Source organism: Centrocercus urophasianus, unplaced genomic scaffold, assembly GCF_019232065.1.
Source record: "Centrocercus urophasianus isolate 14NV4802_14NV808 unplaced genomic scaffold, USGS_Curo_1.0 seq_10, whole genome shotgun sequence".
NCBI lineage: Eukaryota > Metazoa > Chordata > Aves > Galliformes > Phasianidae > Centrocercus > Centrocercus urophasianus.
In genome coordinates, this window is record NW_024884142.1 from 83,663,294 (window position 1) to 83,678,095 (window position 14,802).

At 38.4% G+C, this 14,802-nt stretch overlaps 1 protein-coding gene across 9 annotated transcripts in view; it reads right to left on the reverse strand.

The window, feature by feature from the left end:
* Positions 1-362: 362 nt before the first annotated feature.
* Positions 363-14,802, reverse strand: part of ESRRG (estrogen related receptor gamma) — a 382,468-nt gene continuing 368,028 nt past the window's right edge. For all 9 annotated transcript variants that reach the window (XM_042817747.1, XM_042817791.1, XM_042817764.1 and 6 more), the window contains 2 exons: positions 13,402-13,671; positions 363-4,059 (listed from right to left, as the gene is read on the reverse strand). In XM_042817747.1, coding sequence (XP_042673681.1) covers positions 3,815-4,059; positions 13,402-13,671 — 515 coding nt within the window. In that variant the 3' untranslated portion in view covers positions 363-3,814. The remainder of the gene's footprint in view (positions 4,060-13,401; positions 13,672-14,802) is intronic.

The following is a 14,802-nucleotide window of genomic DNA, read 5'->3' on the forward strand; positions in this document are numbered from 1 at the left end:
AAAGTTTTCTTTTATGACATTGACAGAGAGGCAATGATTTTGAGTAATGCAGGTTGATGTGGAGATGCTTTAAGATTAAATAAGTGCTATATAAAGGCCTGTCAGCCTGAATTCTAATGTGCTATGAGACATTTTGCATATTTAAGAGTATGCAAAATGTCTTGTACCACATCGGAATTCATTCTGACAAGGCTTTATATAGCATTTATTTACACTCATATTGTACTTCAAGGGAAGAGGGTGATGCTCTCTACTCTCTGAATGGAAGTAACAAAAGGTGATGCTGATCGGCTTATTTCCTCCCTAGGAAACAAAAATAAAACCAAAAAAACCCCACAACACAAAAAATAAAATAAAAGCAATCAAAAGTGGAAGCTTGTTTAATATTGCTCTACCATCATCCTGAAAGGCATAATAATTTGAGTTACACATCTGAACTGATTGGAGTTACAGAATCATATCTCCTTTTTGCATTTAACAATATATACAATATAAAATAAATACATTTACACAAATGGACATTGGTTGGAGCACACGGTATGATACACATCACAAAAATATACAGTTGATTGCTATACAGATGTGAAGCCCATCTACAGCTATAGACATGTTTGTTTGTATTTTTTGTTCTGTTTCGCTTTTTAACTACTGGCTATTATGCAACTCCTGGATTATTATAAGCAGTTTAATTTTTTTTTGTCCTTTTGCGATCTTTGCACGATAAGACTGCCATAAAATGTTTTCCTAGGCAGGTAAACAGAGACGCTTAAATAATTAAAATACAATCACCAACACCCATTTTCTCTTCTATAAGAAAAATAGCAGTTTTAATTTTTTATATCTTTTTATGTTATCATTTAAATGCAAAATAGTGGAATAAATACAACAATCTGATCTGATTGAAACAAACGTGTAACTTCTGGGAGTCACACAATCATATTGCTTTAAATAAGAAAAAATTAAAAAATGAAGCAAAAATAGAAATTAAATTGTTATGGCTAAAACATACACCCTTCGAAAATTTCCCAACACTTCACATTAAGTAAGTGGTCTTGTAAGAACTCTTCTCCAGCAAGGTTTAAGATGAACAATATGGTAAAGCCCGTGCAGTTCTTTTAGCTCTAGTTCAGGTAATGCTTTTACAGTCTTGAGATACTTGTTCTTTTGCAGCTCCAAAAATTACTGAAAACGAAAACTAAAATTTGCACCGTGTGCCTTTAACACATCTCCATTTTTTTGTGTGTGTTTTTGTATATTTCTAGTCGACTGGCTTTTGACCCTGAAGCCCAAGTTCTTTAATGTGATACAGCAAAAACAATATTTATATTATATATTTATATATATATAGTGTACTTGAACAGTAGCAACTTAAACCCTGCACAAACTTTCTGGAAAATAAACTTTTTTTTTTTTTTTTTTTTGCACTCTTACATATATAAATAATCTTATAGAATCAGCACCTTTTTCCCAGGAGTTGTATTTTTTCTGACTTTTTTTTTAAAAAGGGATGTGCCAATTTCTGAACTCCTATCACAGCTATAAATTTCAAGTTATTGACCATCTGAATGAATTGCTTATGATGATTTACCTAGAATCACACTACAGTCACTTCTCTACTGAGAAAACACAACCTACAATATAGTCCCATATAGCTAATGATAGATACACAGTCTTTTCTAGCACGAGGCCGACGTCGCATCGGCCCATTGTTATTTTGTTTAAAGCACACAACGTAGCAATAGTTTTGGAAACTTGTCCGCACCAAAAAAGTTTTGCAACAACACAGAGCGAGTTAATAACAACATCTGAGAGATGATTGGATAAAAGCTATATTTACAGCGTTTAAAAATTAGACTTATCTATAATCTTGAAATATTCAAAGTTTTATTTCTAAGCTATACATTGGTATTCTATAATAAACTGTTACAGAAATTATCCCTTGTTTTGAAAATATTATGATTTCGATGTGTATCTGTTCATAACGAGTATTTGTTTGGAGTTTTGATCTCTTAATTATTACTAGGAAGAACCTTATTACCGGTAAGGAATAGAATATACTACTGTAATCTCCTGAGGAATTGTACATCCAATATTGTCTCTAATTCTACCCTGTGTCTATAAGCACACACCACAAGAATCCAAACACCACAAGAAGAACAAGACAACAGTCTTTGAATGCAACATAAAAATTCAGAAAAGCACAGCAAACATGAAACATTGAAAAGCTGAACTACATTTCTTTTGTTTGTTAGGATTACAATTTTAATTACATCTGTGTACATAGAATAAGGATGTTCACATAGTACAGGGAGCAGCTACTAACACTGGTACATTGGTATAGCGTTTGATGGAGGTTACTGTTTATTGGTTATTCAGCGACTGTAGTTTTCTGGGGGCATCTAATCGGTTTATACATTAGATTACACCTCTTAACAGTCTTGAAACTGACTGACTTCCATGCTGTGACAATAGTGGTTGAAAAGCACGTATACTGGTTTAGCTACTTGTTAACAATCGCAATTTACAAAATAAAATCTAAATTAATAAATAAGGTACAGAAGTGTTAAATCGTTGAATTTGGTCAGAAGGCTACTACTCTGATTTCTTAATTTTGCAGACGGTGGCGTTTGCCTTATTGCCTCTAAGCTACTGAGGGTTTCTCTGTGTGTAAGGTTATAATTTTGCAAACAGGCAGTATCTCATTCATCGACAACTGAAGCAGTTAGAAATCACATAGCAACTATACTTCTGTACAGTCGCTGTCTCCTAACACCTTTATAGATTGGTATTTGACATGGCGTATTTATATGCTAGACTACTCAGATATACTGTAGGTGTAATCTAATCCTTTGAGTCAGTGAACATTTAGTTATAAACTGGAGCTCATGTTAAGAAACTGGATGTTTTGGACCAGACTGGCACACAACATAAATTGCATCCGTGATAATATGCACCTTCCCTTCAACTATTGCTTTAGTAAGATAAATTCCCACATTAATAAATGGCTGAAAACTGGTAAAGCTGGTACAAAAAAATCTCCGTTAGTAAGAAGAAACAAAACATTTAAAAAAATCTTCCTTCAGGATTCATTTGTCCTTCATTATTGTTCATCATTGTTCAAGCCAGCACAAAAATGCAGTATTTCTTTCTCTTTAGTATTGCATGAATGAATAAAGCTTAAACTATTCCCTGAAAAAGTTACATTGTAGCTAACCTAAGAAATATCTGGAAGACTCGAAAAAACAATTAAGGAATCAAATGGCTGTAACTGATCTAGATGGAAAATGCAATGATAAGAAGCAGCCGATGCATCGTCGCTTAGTCGTCTAATTAGAGACTGCTCCTATGAAATCTAATACTGCATTCAGTCAGTTCATCGTGTTGTACTGTACTGCTAGGTACGGTGGTTCTCTCTTTGATTCCTTTGTCATTGGGGACATTATGGTTCATAATAAGTTCACTGGCATCCATATTATGGATTTCCATCCTTTGGCAGGCCTGGCTTCCATCTCTCTTCAATTAGAGACCTCTTTTAAAAAGTTCAGCAGCAAAGGAAAAAGAGAAAAGGAAAAAGGAAAGGAAAGAACAGAAAGGAAAAGAGAGAAAAGGAAAAGGAAAGGAAAAACTGCATCAGAAAGACACAGAAGAAAAAGTTGAAAGCTGCTTCACAGTCTTGCTGCTAAATATCAGTGCAGTCATTTTTTTTTTCCTTAATTAAACACTAAGTTTCTTTGCCATTATTATCCTGTTTATTTTCCCTTTTTTTTTTTTTTCTTTTAAAACGTGCATGATGGGAAAGCCCATGATGCTTTAGTCAGACCTTGGCCTCCAGCATTTCCAAAAAAAGTTTGTGCATGGGGACTTTGCCTTCCAGTTTGATGTTGTAGAAATGCTGCACAGCCTTGGTGGAGGTTTGCCTCAGAAGTGGGAGAGTCATCAGCATCTTGCCGGCACGACGCGGGTCTTCCATGTGCTGTCCGGCCTCATAATCCTGCAGAGCCTCGTGTAAGACGTCCTGAAGTTTCTGCACTGCCTCAACGTCCTCTATGTGCATTGAGTCTGCAAAACAAAGGAGCGACAGGAGGTGTCAGCAGGGCGTGCCAGAACGTCAGGCAGCTCAACGCCTGCACGACTCTTTCCCTGGTGCCGTCCTCTTTTACAAAGGAGAGAATTACGCGCTTATTTCGAGATCAACCCTTAGGACAGTAACTAGAATTGCTGCCGAGCTATGAATTAAACTCCTGGGTAAGCAATCCTTCTCCTCATCCTCCTGAAGCCAGGGTACTGGCCACCCTGACTGTTCCACACGGTGCCTTGCACAGTTGTGAGAAAAGCTATGGGAATGCTATGGGAAGGCTGTGGGAAACTGCAGCAGGCTTCAAGGCTGAGAGGCTGGAAGCTGTGGCCATCAGTGGTGCCAACAGCTACATAAAAATGACAGCGTGAGGAGTACTTCACTGACGGAAGGGAAGAGTGGGTTTGATGTGATTTCCTGATAGGCCTAGCAAAGTTTTTCTCCCTCAGGCCCATCAGATATTGCAGCACCGAGTTAAGCTCCTTTTCGACATCCACCCAGAGGTTGCTTTGTCTTGTTATTGTTGGGGATTTGCCATTTTTTTAACCCCCCCAGAGCAAGCTCCTGGCCCTGACTCTTTCCAGGTGAGGTGTTCTGGTGGTGTAAGCACTGAGTGAGAAGTCTGGGCAAAAGGCACACAGAGAACTAAACTGAGCTGCTATGTGACCTGGAAAGATTAAAGCAATGGAAGTGTGAAATAAAAAGAAAAGATCTAACTGAAATAACTGTAAAACCCTAAACAGCATAAATACAAAGAGGAAGATGTCCCTGAGAACATGCAGTTACTGGACCATGCGGAGATGATTTCACATGAGAAGCCCTAACTCTCCAGTTTTATGTAATCATAAATGCCAAAGAAAAAGCAATGTATTCCAAGGAGGAGGAATGCGAGGAGGGAAGAATAGCTGCAGGGGAAATGGGCCACCAAACACCCGAATCAGTCACCAAAATTTGGATGGCCTGCAGACTTACAGACCAAATAGAGTATCACATGAAAATGGGACTTGTGAAGGGGTGCACGTCCCAGGGTACGTGACACTGTGAGTGCAGCATGGGGCGGGACTAGGGCAGTGAATCCACTGTACTGCCACAGCATCTCCTTGGAAATCTGTTTAGTAGGGGGCTTTCTTGGTATCTTGTGGGGTTTTTCTGGTTTGCTTCGGGGTGTTTTTTTTTTTGGAATGAAGCTCCCATACTAGGCAGAATAATGGCTGGGAAGTAGACAGGGAAGAACCCACTTCCATCACTGTTTCCATCTCCTGCATTAAGTGATGTGCTGGGTAAGTATTTTGATTTGCCTCATGTTTTTCCCCCTGCTGATGACAACAGCAACAAATTTTCCATATGCTTCAAATACTTCAATTACATTCTAAGCATGAAGGTGCATCTAAGATTCATCTCCTGAAAGCTTACACACAACTACTTCCCCAGGTAATAAGGCCCCATAGTAAATGCTTTGCGTTTTTACACAGAAACATATGAAACTAAAATACAAACCAGTAAGTAACAGGTTAACCAAAATGTTCCAGCTTCTATTGTCAAAACAAATGTGCAAATTGAATAGGAAAAAAAAAAAAAAAAGTTACAGCTCCTGCTCTAAAACAGACACTTAATTATATACAAGTTTGGATCATTTAGCACGTTTTATTGATTCTGATGACAGTTTATCTGTTAATTACACATAATGGAGTCCTATGGGAATTTCACATGTTTAATAATTCTGAGTCTTAGCGGATACACGCTCTAGGAAGCGTGCAGGGAGACACGCGCTGCAGGGAGGAAATACTGCACATCGAGGTGCACTGTGCCAAAAGCAGCGACTCAAATATCCCTATGCTAGGGAAACAGAGGGCCAAGACACTCTAAAAATGATGCCAGGGAATTGGTATCTCTAGCAAAATTTAGTTCTAAGTTAAAAGTTTAGTGAGTCCATTCATCAAATCCATACGTTTTTGATAGATTTCTAATATGGTGATCCTATTAAATAATTATGTCAATAAGAGAAAATCTCTGAATTCTGCACCCTACAAGCAGAATGTAACCAATACAGAGATGTTAACACACACAGACAAACGTGACCCATGTCTCACGCACAATGTCCAACCACCGCACTTTATTTGGAATGCAAACTCCAAACAAATTGCCTCCACTGCCTGACTCTACCAAGCCCTCAGACATTCACAGCTGTGGAACATAGCACAGACACGACTCCAAGTGCTGCTCCAAGTCATTTCCCAGGCACCACGCACACTTCGTGCAGCAGTGACACATCTCCTCCTCCTCCTCCCTAATCCACAATGGAGTGGGAGAACCAGACAGAAGCATTTTAGCAGTAACAAACTCTAGGCAGGTCAAAAGCTGGCTCTTCTTGCAGAATTTTCTACACCATACTGTACAGAGAGACAGGTCATTCTGGAGCACATGACTAGAGATGTTCAGCTTTTAGCTTAGTAGGAAATTGGGCTGGTTCTGTATGAAACTGGGGAGCGATCTGCGAGTGGAACAGGAAATGGAGTAAGAAAGCCAGAGGGGAGACAGGCACTTACAAACACTGACTACAGCTCCAAATTATTCTCTTAAAGTTGTGATTTGGCTCGAAAGATTAAAAAATGATTTAATGAAATTACTATGATAATTTAACTTCCCATTTACAGAAAAAATTCAAACTCATTTCAGCTTTGCACATTCTAGGGGATGCTAATGTTTAAGTGCAAACTCACTAAATCTGGGCTATTTAATTAGACCATGATTCAGCTCGCAGACTGCTCAGGAAAATATTAATCTCTACAAAGATCCTTCTTCAAGTTTTAGCCTTGCAGTTTCAAACTTCCACTTTATTCCCGATATTAAACGAATGTAGATCTTAATCCCCCAGGCGTAAGCCTTTGAAAATAAAGAAAATGGTTGAAAATGCTGAACTAGCCAAGGGGAAAAGAAGAGGAAAAATAAAAGAGAAATCTTCGCAGTAACTACAGACTGGCAGACACTGAAGTGAATTCAGAGCAGGTTAGCTTATTGCTGATAAGACCAATCCACACCAGTAAGAGAGGGCAATGTCAACAAGCACCACAGTAATTTAGGGAAACACAGACTCAGTGTGGCAGTTCAGAAGTAAAGAAATAATTACAAAGACAATGTGAAATTGGATTTTAAGCTAGGTACAAAGATTTTGAATGTTCTTCCTATATTGGAATGTTCTTCCAAGAAAACACCCAGAAATTATACTTGTTTTTTGTTGTTTTTTTTTTTTAATTGGCATCATGGACAGTCTGGATAATTTCCAGTTACGTTCTAATATCCAAAGGAAACCTATAGGTAGATCTAAGACACCTAAAAATCAATGCCTATATAAAGAATGAAATTAAACAGGGCAGTTTGAAAGTACTGTCATTTGAAAGCAAGCAGAATTTGATCTTAAATGCTCTGAAAAAGAAGTGTCTCTGACTGGTGACACTAGAATTGCTCATCAGGCACAAGATAAGCTGATACAAGGTGCTGCTCAGGAAAGAGTGTCTGGTAGTGGTTTGCAGTGTGTATATAGCATCACTGAGGAGAAAGCAGAGGAAACCCAGGGGTCTGAAATGAAGTATTTCTTCACATCAGAAAACTCTGGTAGCATCAAGCAAGAAATTATTATAGTGAATCAAGCAGCAGGGAGTGTGCAGCAGTGAACAAATACATTAAGATGCTGATAGAGCACATCAGAGGGGCAAAAAGCAACGAGCAGGGCAAGGCACTTGAGAGACAGCAATCATTGTGCTGCAGAGGGGTGGCTCATAAACTAAGAACTGGTAAATCAGGTCAGGGAGCTGCAGGTTCCTGGAAGAAGTGGATAAGATGAAGAGTGAGAATGGTACACTACGGTTTTGACTTCACCTAAGAACAGAATCCTAATCTGGGTTATGTCTCAAATAAAAAAAAATATTTTTTGGACGACTGACAATAAAAAAAAAAACAAAACAAAATCAAAAACAAAAAGCAAAACAAACAAAAAACCACAAAAACTGCCACAGGATTCACACTGGGGAGCTGCTTTCAGAATTACAGAGTTCCGTCACGTCCTGCTGAAATGTGAGATATTTATACAGGAAAACTTGCATTTCTGTCAAATGCTTATCCTTTTTAGGAGAAAGACAACAGAGTGGTATGAGCAAATCAAACCTCACCCAACAAGAATTCCCAGCCCTTTCTAGCCTGGAACTGAACTTGCCTATCATCTGTCTATCTGTCTTTCCTGAACAGAACTATCTGCTGGGAGCTGCATGCTGAGGCTAAGAGACAAGCAAACAAACACAGTATTTTCTCTTGCAAAAGGGTATGGTGGGAATCATCTGATACCTTGATTATTCCACTGTAAACAGACATTTCAGTTGAAATATATATTGGAAATATTGGAAATATATTGGAAAGATATATATTGGAAATATATTGGAAAGAGGTATAAACTATGAATCCCTTGTTCATATAGATTATAGGCAGTAGAAACCAAATAAGTGAAACAGGCTCGTATGCTTTGTTTTGTGAACAGCATCTTTGCCTGAATAGCCCAGGTATGGTTGGCTTTTAAGGAGAGCGTGGAATCTGAAGCTTCACAGAAGTTTCTAAAATATGGCAGGAAATTAAGCAGGAGTGAGAGAAGAAATGACTTCACAGAACATGCCTGCTTATTTCAGGGGCTGACTGGATCAATGGTGAACTGAAAGCATAGGCTGAAGTTCAAATGCAGTAAATGAACCTTTTTTTTCATTCCTGAAATGGTTAACTTTCCATGAGGATAGGTACTGAGGGCACCAAAGAAAATAATATTTCTGCAAGGTAGAACAAGTTGCACACCAACAACTGGTTTGAATACTCAGTACTCAGTGAGGCTACTAAAACTCTGGAAAGGGGTATTTGAATGATGGAGTTGTGGGATAAGACACCAACTAAGAGAGAATGTTGAATGACTGCATCAAAATCCTTTTTTTCACTACAAGACAGCAATAAATTGCCATGTTATCACTGAGAGCCATTGGTACACGGCTGTGGCAAGAGAGGGTGACTACCAGCACCTATCTGCTGTGGCAGCTGGTGAACAACAACTGACCCAAAATATATCTCAGTTGGGAATGGTTATTTACTTCCTCTAAGCATTGCAGGTGCCATCTATGTGATTAAATGAAAATGGGCCATGAGGAAAAAGCTGTGTTCATGCAGCAGGAAAACTCTGATTGTCCTGGCAATTTCCTTTTCTCAATCTTTTTTTTTTTTTTTTTTTTTTTTGCTCTTTACATGAAATTAGATGAAAGAGTTAATTATATGAAGGAGTTGCTATTTCTAGTTGGTGAAATAAACATTTGTAATACACCAGTGAAATGCTCATGTACATATGTTTTTATGCATGTCTATTCATCATAGGTATGTGTTAACTGTGAAGTCTAACACTGACAGATACACAAAAATGGCTAAATAAAATTAAAAAAAAAATGGCATTGTTAGAAAATAAATACAGTCTTTTGTGACATACAATAAGCCACGCTCTACATTGGAAATAATGATGAAATCCTATGGAATAACTGATTTACGAGGCTCTAGCAATTAATTTTTAGTATAATAGTATTATTTAATTCCAATAGCCTAGCTCTGAGCACAGTGTTTTGTTGACTGGAAAGTGAAATGAGCTGTAGGTAAGAACTACATCTTCCACCAAGACAGATCCCTGTGCAACTTGGCATCAGTGTTGCTCTGCACTTCGTGCTGCTACCATGCACAAGATGCTTCTTGGTTCTTGCTCTTTTGGCACTGAAAGGGTTGTCTATGTTTTTTTTTTTAAGAGACAGTTAATAAGAGAGACCTGAAATTGCAATGGCAAGTGGAGGCCCTTTTCTCCTTCTGGTGGCACAGGCGAGACAGCCAGTATTAATGCTCAAGATTAAATTTTCAACAGTGCATAGGGCTATACTTCTAAAGTGCCTAGCATCCACATTTGGGTCAGATTTTTCAAGATGCCAGCACTCTATTAGGCAGATACACACAGATAACATTTTATAATGTGCTAATGTATTTTGACACGTTAGTTACTTATTTTTAGGTCTTAGATGGGAATTGAGCTTCTCTTAAAAATCTGCCCTGAGTTCTGACTCCTGAGCTCTTCTGCAACATTTTGGCCTGAAGGCATAATTTTGTCCTCACTGATGAGGCAATTTCAAAAATCTGCTCACCTGCAACTCCCTGTTTAGTATTTCCTAATCAATACATGGAAGTATTTTCTAACACAAAAAGATGAGGAGGTCACCTTTTACATGCCAGAGCGTGCATGCGTGCACTTGTGTTCACCTGAATGTATTTTGTAAATAGTTCACCTTCCCTTACACACAGGGAAGTAATTGGTACATGCATGTTTTGGAAACCATTCAAAGCTGATTTTCTGCGTGGGTAAACAAAGTGCTTGGCAGTGCCAGATCACGGCGTTTGGGCAGCCGAGGGGCTAACCTGCTCCTGTGCAAGGAGGACAGGGAAAGAAAGAAGGGAAAGGCTGGGAATGAGGAGGGCCCTGTGGTTTGGGGGACCTCTCCGAGTTTAAACACCACAGGAAGAGATTCCACGGGCCAACAGAAAAGACAGCACTTGGGGTGTTCTCGTGGTCAGGGTAACAGATATGCTGGCCAAAGCAAAGCTTGTGGTACCTATTTATATAAAATACAATCAATATTAAGGCAATCTACAATTTCTTTTTCTGTTTCTCTATACCAGCAATGAAAACAGCACAACACTGTGTCATAAATCACCAACACAGATGCAGAGCCATAAAACCACCTCTGTCTACTATTTACGGCAGAGTTAACCTGGGATCCTAGCAGACAGCATGGATGTGGCCGAAATGCCTGCGATTTCTTATTCTACTTCACCCACGCTCTCTACAGCTATAGAAATTTTGCTCTATTTTAAACCAGAAAAATAAATAGCTGTAGTTCTTGAAGAAAGTCGATGCAGCAGCAAAATACTTTGAAACATGAATTGCTAACTGATTGATTTTATAATGGCATTTTACTTCCTTTTTTCAGGTATGGCTGCAATTCCATTAACCAACTCCTCAGTTATGTACAAATAAGCTATTCCTGGTTTTATCAAAACCAGGCAAAACTTCAGTTTTGCTTTCCTACTTTAATTTTAGCAGTATTTGTAATTAAAACACTGGGGGCTTGATACTCTGCAGGCCAGTGCAGCTATAGTTGATGCAAGTTTGATATCTGCCGCATGCACAACCTGGACCTGCGCTATTTAATGCCAGCCATCAGACTGCTCTGTTGAGAAGGAAGTCAAATGCCTGATTTGCTTTGTAACTCCTCCATGCAATAGTTTCATTTTAAAATGGCAATTTTAATCCACTGCAGACGAGGGAAGGAAATGTTTTCCCTTCAATGTGCCCTGAATTCTAGTATACGAAATGGTATTTCTCTCTGACATTATCCTGGTTGTAATTCCCAGGGAAGTTAATGAAGCTATGGATTATTTTAACACACTCCATGCACAATGCATGAATAAACTTTTTTTGGCAGCAATGTATTTTATTATTTCTTAAACACTGCATGCCTCTTGAGGAAAAAAAAGGAAAAAAAAAAGGCTGTGAATAGTATTTAACACTGGATTCCTACATTCTAGCTCCTTCCCTCTTTATCAAGTAAGATGCAGAAATACTTCTGAATCAAATAGACCAATTTAAAAATTAGAAAAACAAAAATAAGCCCCCAATTTGGACTCCTAATTCCAGATAACTTTATTGCTTTACTCCATTAGTATGAACAATCTAGGGCTATCTTCCCGTAGCTGCAAACTGTTCTCAAGTGTACCATTACAGTGGTCAAAAATTTTAAATAAATCCTCAATTACAAAATAGCTTGGAGGTTTGAGGGACATTTCAGATTTGTTTCTCTTCCGAAAATAAAACAATATTCTAAAACCAGGGACAGAGTTAGTGGGGTGGAGAATACAAAGAAACTAATAAGCATTTTGGCTTTGCATGTTTTTGAATTATATTTCCAATTAAAAATGCAGAGTGCTAAATCACATTACAAAGACAAATAGGAAAGTACAACTTCATTGTTGAAAACAATTTCCCTCCTATCAATCTGAGGATTCATGCATCAATATTGTAGATGAACTGTTAATTACAAAATCAATTAAAAAATTATTTCTAAAAACAGTCACGCGTCCTGGCTCTCAGGGGGGCAATTTGGGCAGAAGGTCTCATCTCACTAGGACCGCGCCAAATCACAAGTCGTCATCCACAAGTAAGCAAAAGCAATCTGGTTTTTCATTTTTCAGCGCGGCTGAGCCCAGTCTGAGATTGATCGTCACATATGGCCCCAGAAAACAAACTGTCAATACCTTGAATGCTGCAGAATTTGAACAAATAGCCGTCCGCCCATTCAAGCCACTCATTGCATCCCATTTAACAGATTTTATTGACAGTTTCCTTCTTGTAATTAAAGGGAAAACTACTGGCCAGCAACCAAGATAAAGTTCAAAGATAGGGTCAAAACAAAAGCAGATGGAGGGGCACGGTGTGACTGTCAATGGAACATAGCATCAGAGCATGTTATTGACACACAGGTATCTAATGATCGGCACGTCATTAAAGAGGGATCTATCGTGAACTTTATGCAAATGCTAAAAGGGACTTAAGACCACAATAAAGCATTAAGGAGACACAAAAGGAAAAACAACAAAGCAAAAACGATTTTTACTTATCTGGCAGTATTCACTGCTTCAGCACTTTTAAATTCAAATGCAGGAGAAAAAAAATCTTTCTGAGATTTTTAACTCTTTCTGCACAGGTAACAGTAATCTTTGGAGAAGCGTTACCACAAATGCAGAGGATCCAAAAGGTAAAATGGGGTCCCCGTCAGATTAATAAAGAATCTCCTCCCCCCTCCCAAACCCTGAATTCACTCTATCTTATAAATCAGTAGCTGCATTTAAAGAGAACGGATGTAGCATATCCTCCTGTATCCTTTCTGTTCATTTTAACTACGATGATTAGACTCATCTGGATTATGGAATGGATTTAGGAGAAGAGCATCCATATTCATTTGCAAGGATCTTCGCCTGTAAAATACTCTCCAAATCACAGTGCATTACTCTCCACTCCCTTAGGAATGTATTCCCCGATTACTTAGGACCAGAAAGCTCCTCTTAGTTTGAACTGCTTTGATTGTTACCTGTTAGACTAAGGGCTGATTACCAACTTCTTGTTCTAAACCTGTATTTAAAACAAGCATGCAGAAAGTACTATGGAGAAAAGTGACATATTAAAAATGTAGCAACCATTGTGCCACTCTGCCAACCTGAATTAGCAAGTGCTATAGCTTTGAGGGTGACAAACTCTTCTTTCTCCAGCTTCATGCTCTTGTATTTCTTTACCAGTTGCAGTATGGCATTGTTAAGGTCAAGAAGGCCTGCCAATTTGGACTGGTCTTCATCCATAATATAGTCTTCAGCATAAACAAGCTCATCCTCAAAAGAAAGTGACCGGTATACAACACCGAGAATCAAAATCTCCATCCAAGCACTCTGCAGAAGGCTCATCTGGTCAGCTAGAGACAAAGTAGAGAATCCTGAATAGGAAAAAAAAAACACAACAAAACACAAGAAAAACTATTAAGCAGGTTTGGATTTGCCATAAATCTTCTCTTCTACTTATTTTTATATGCATTGTCATAAAACATACATTTATTATTCTCCCTTCTGATTTTGTGTCTGTCTTCCTCACTTTATTACAGTAAAATGAAGCAACACAATACCTAATGTTTTCTAATCACCACACAGAGTTGTAAACAAGTAGGTTTTTGTAGAATCTTTCTGTAGGAACTGTGTTAATTTGGGGAGCATTACAAGGACAGGCTAGGATTTGTACCACGTCTTCTTTGCCCTGAAATACTCACGCTCAGTTCTAAAATCCCAGCGCTGTGGAATTGGGATTTCCTGCCCCTGTTCATCTACACCACAGTCCAAGAAGAATGATTTAGGAGGGGAAAAAAAACAGAAAGGGAAGATTTGGTGTTTTAATAGAATTAGAGTGATAAGCACAAAGAGGAAATTTCTCTTTGAACTTTAACCTCAGGGGAAAGAGAAGCAACTCACTCCTCAGAAAAGATGCTAATTCCTTCTGCAACAGCTCCTGCCTCTGCTGCACTTTTTGAAGGAACAGAATGCCACACTACGGTGCCAACTGAACAGCAGTCACACTGTCACCTTTCTGAGGACAAGAAAAATTTAATAAATGCCTCTTAATGAATTTAACTTTTGCTTTTTTTTTTTTTTTTTCTTTTTTCCCCTGCTGTCTTTCCTAATAGGATCATGGGGGGCAAACATCTTTACTGCTTTACCTTTTCAGCCTCTTGTTTACAGTACCTGTTAATTTCTGATATCAAACTGCTAATATCCCAATCACATTAGGAGCTATGGAACAAGAGGGGAGACGATGTGATTTCCTGGCCTGTTGGTGAGCTGCAGCAGTTTGCCAGTTGGCACCAGCAACCACGAGTACTTAATAAAATCATCAAAGGGGATTAGTCAAGCCTTTCTTAAAGGGTCTTAAGGCATGTCTGAGGCTTTCATTTAGTTGTTTATGGAGCTGCTTACATGTTCTCTGACAGGGTTCCTGCTGCAAGAACATTCTTTTTGCCATCAGATTACTCTTAAATGCATTTTTCTGTTTTGAAAGTCAAGAGTTATAGTCAAGCAGG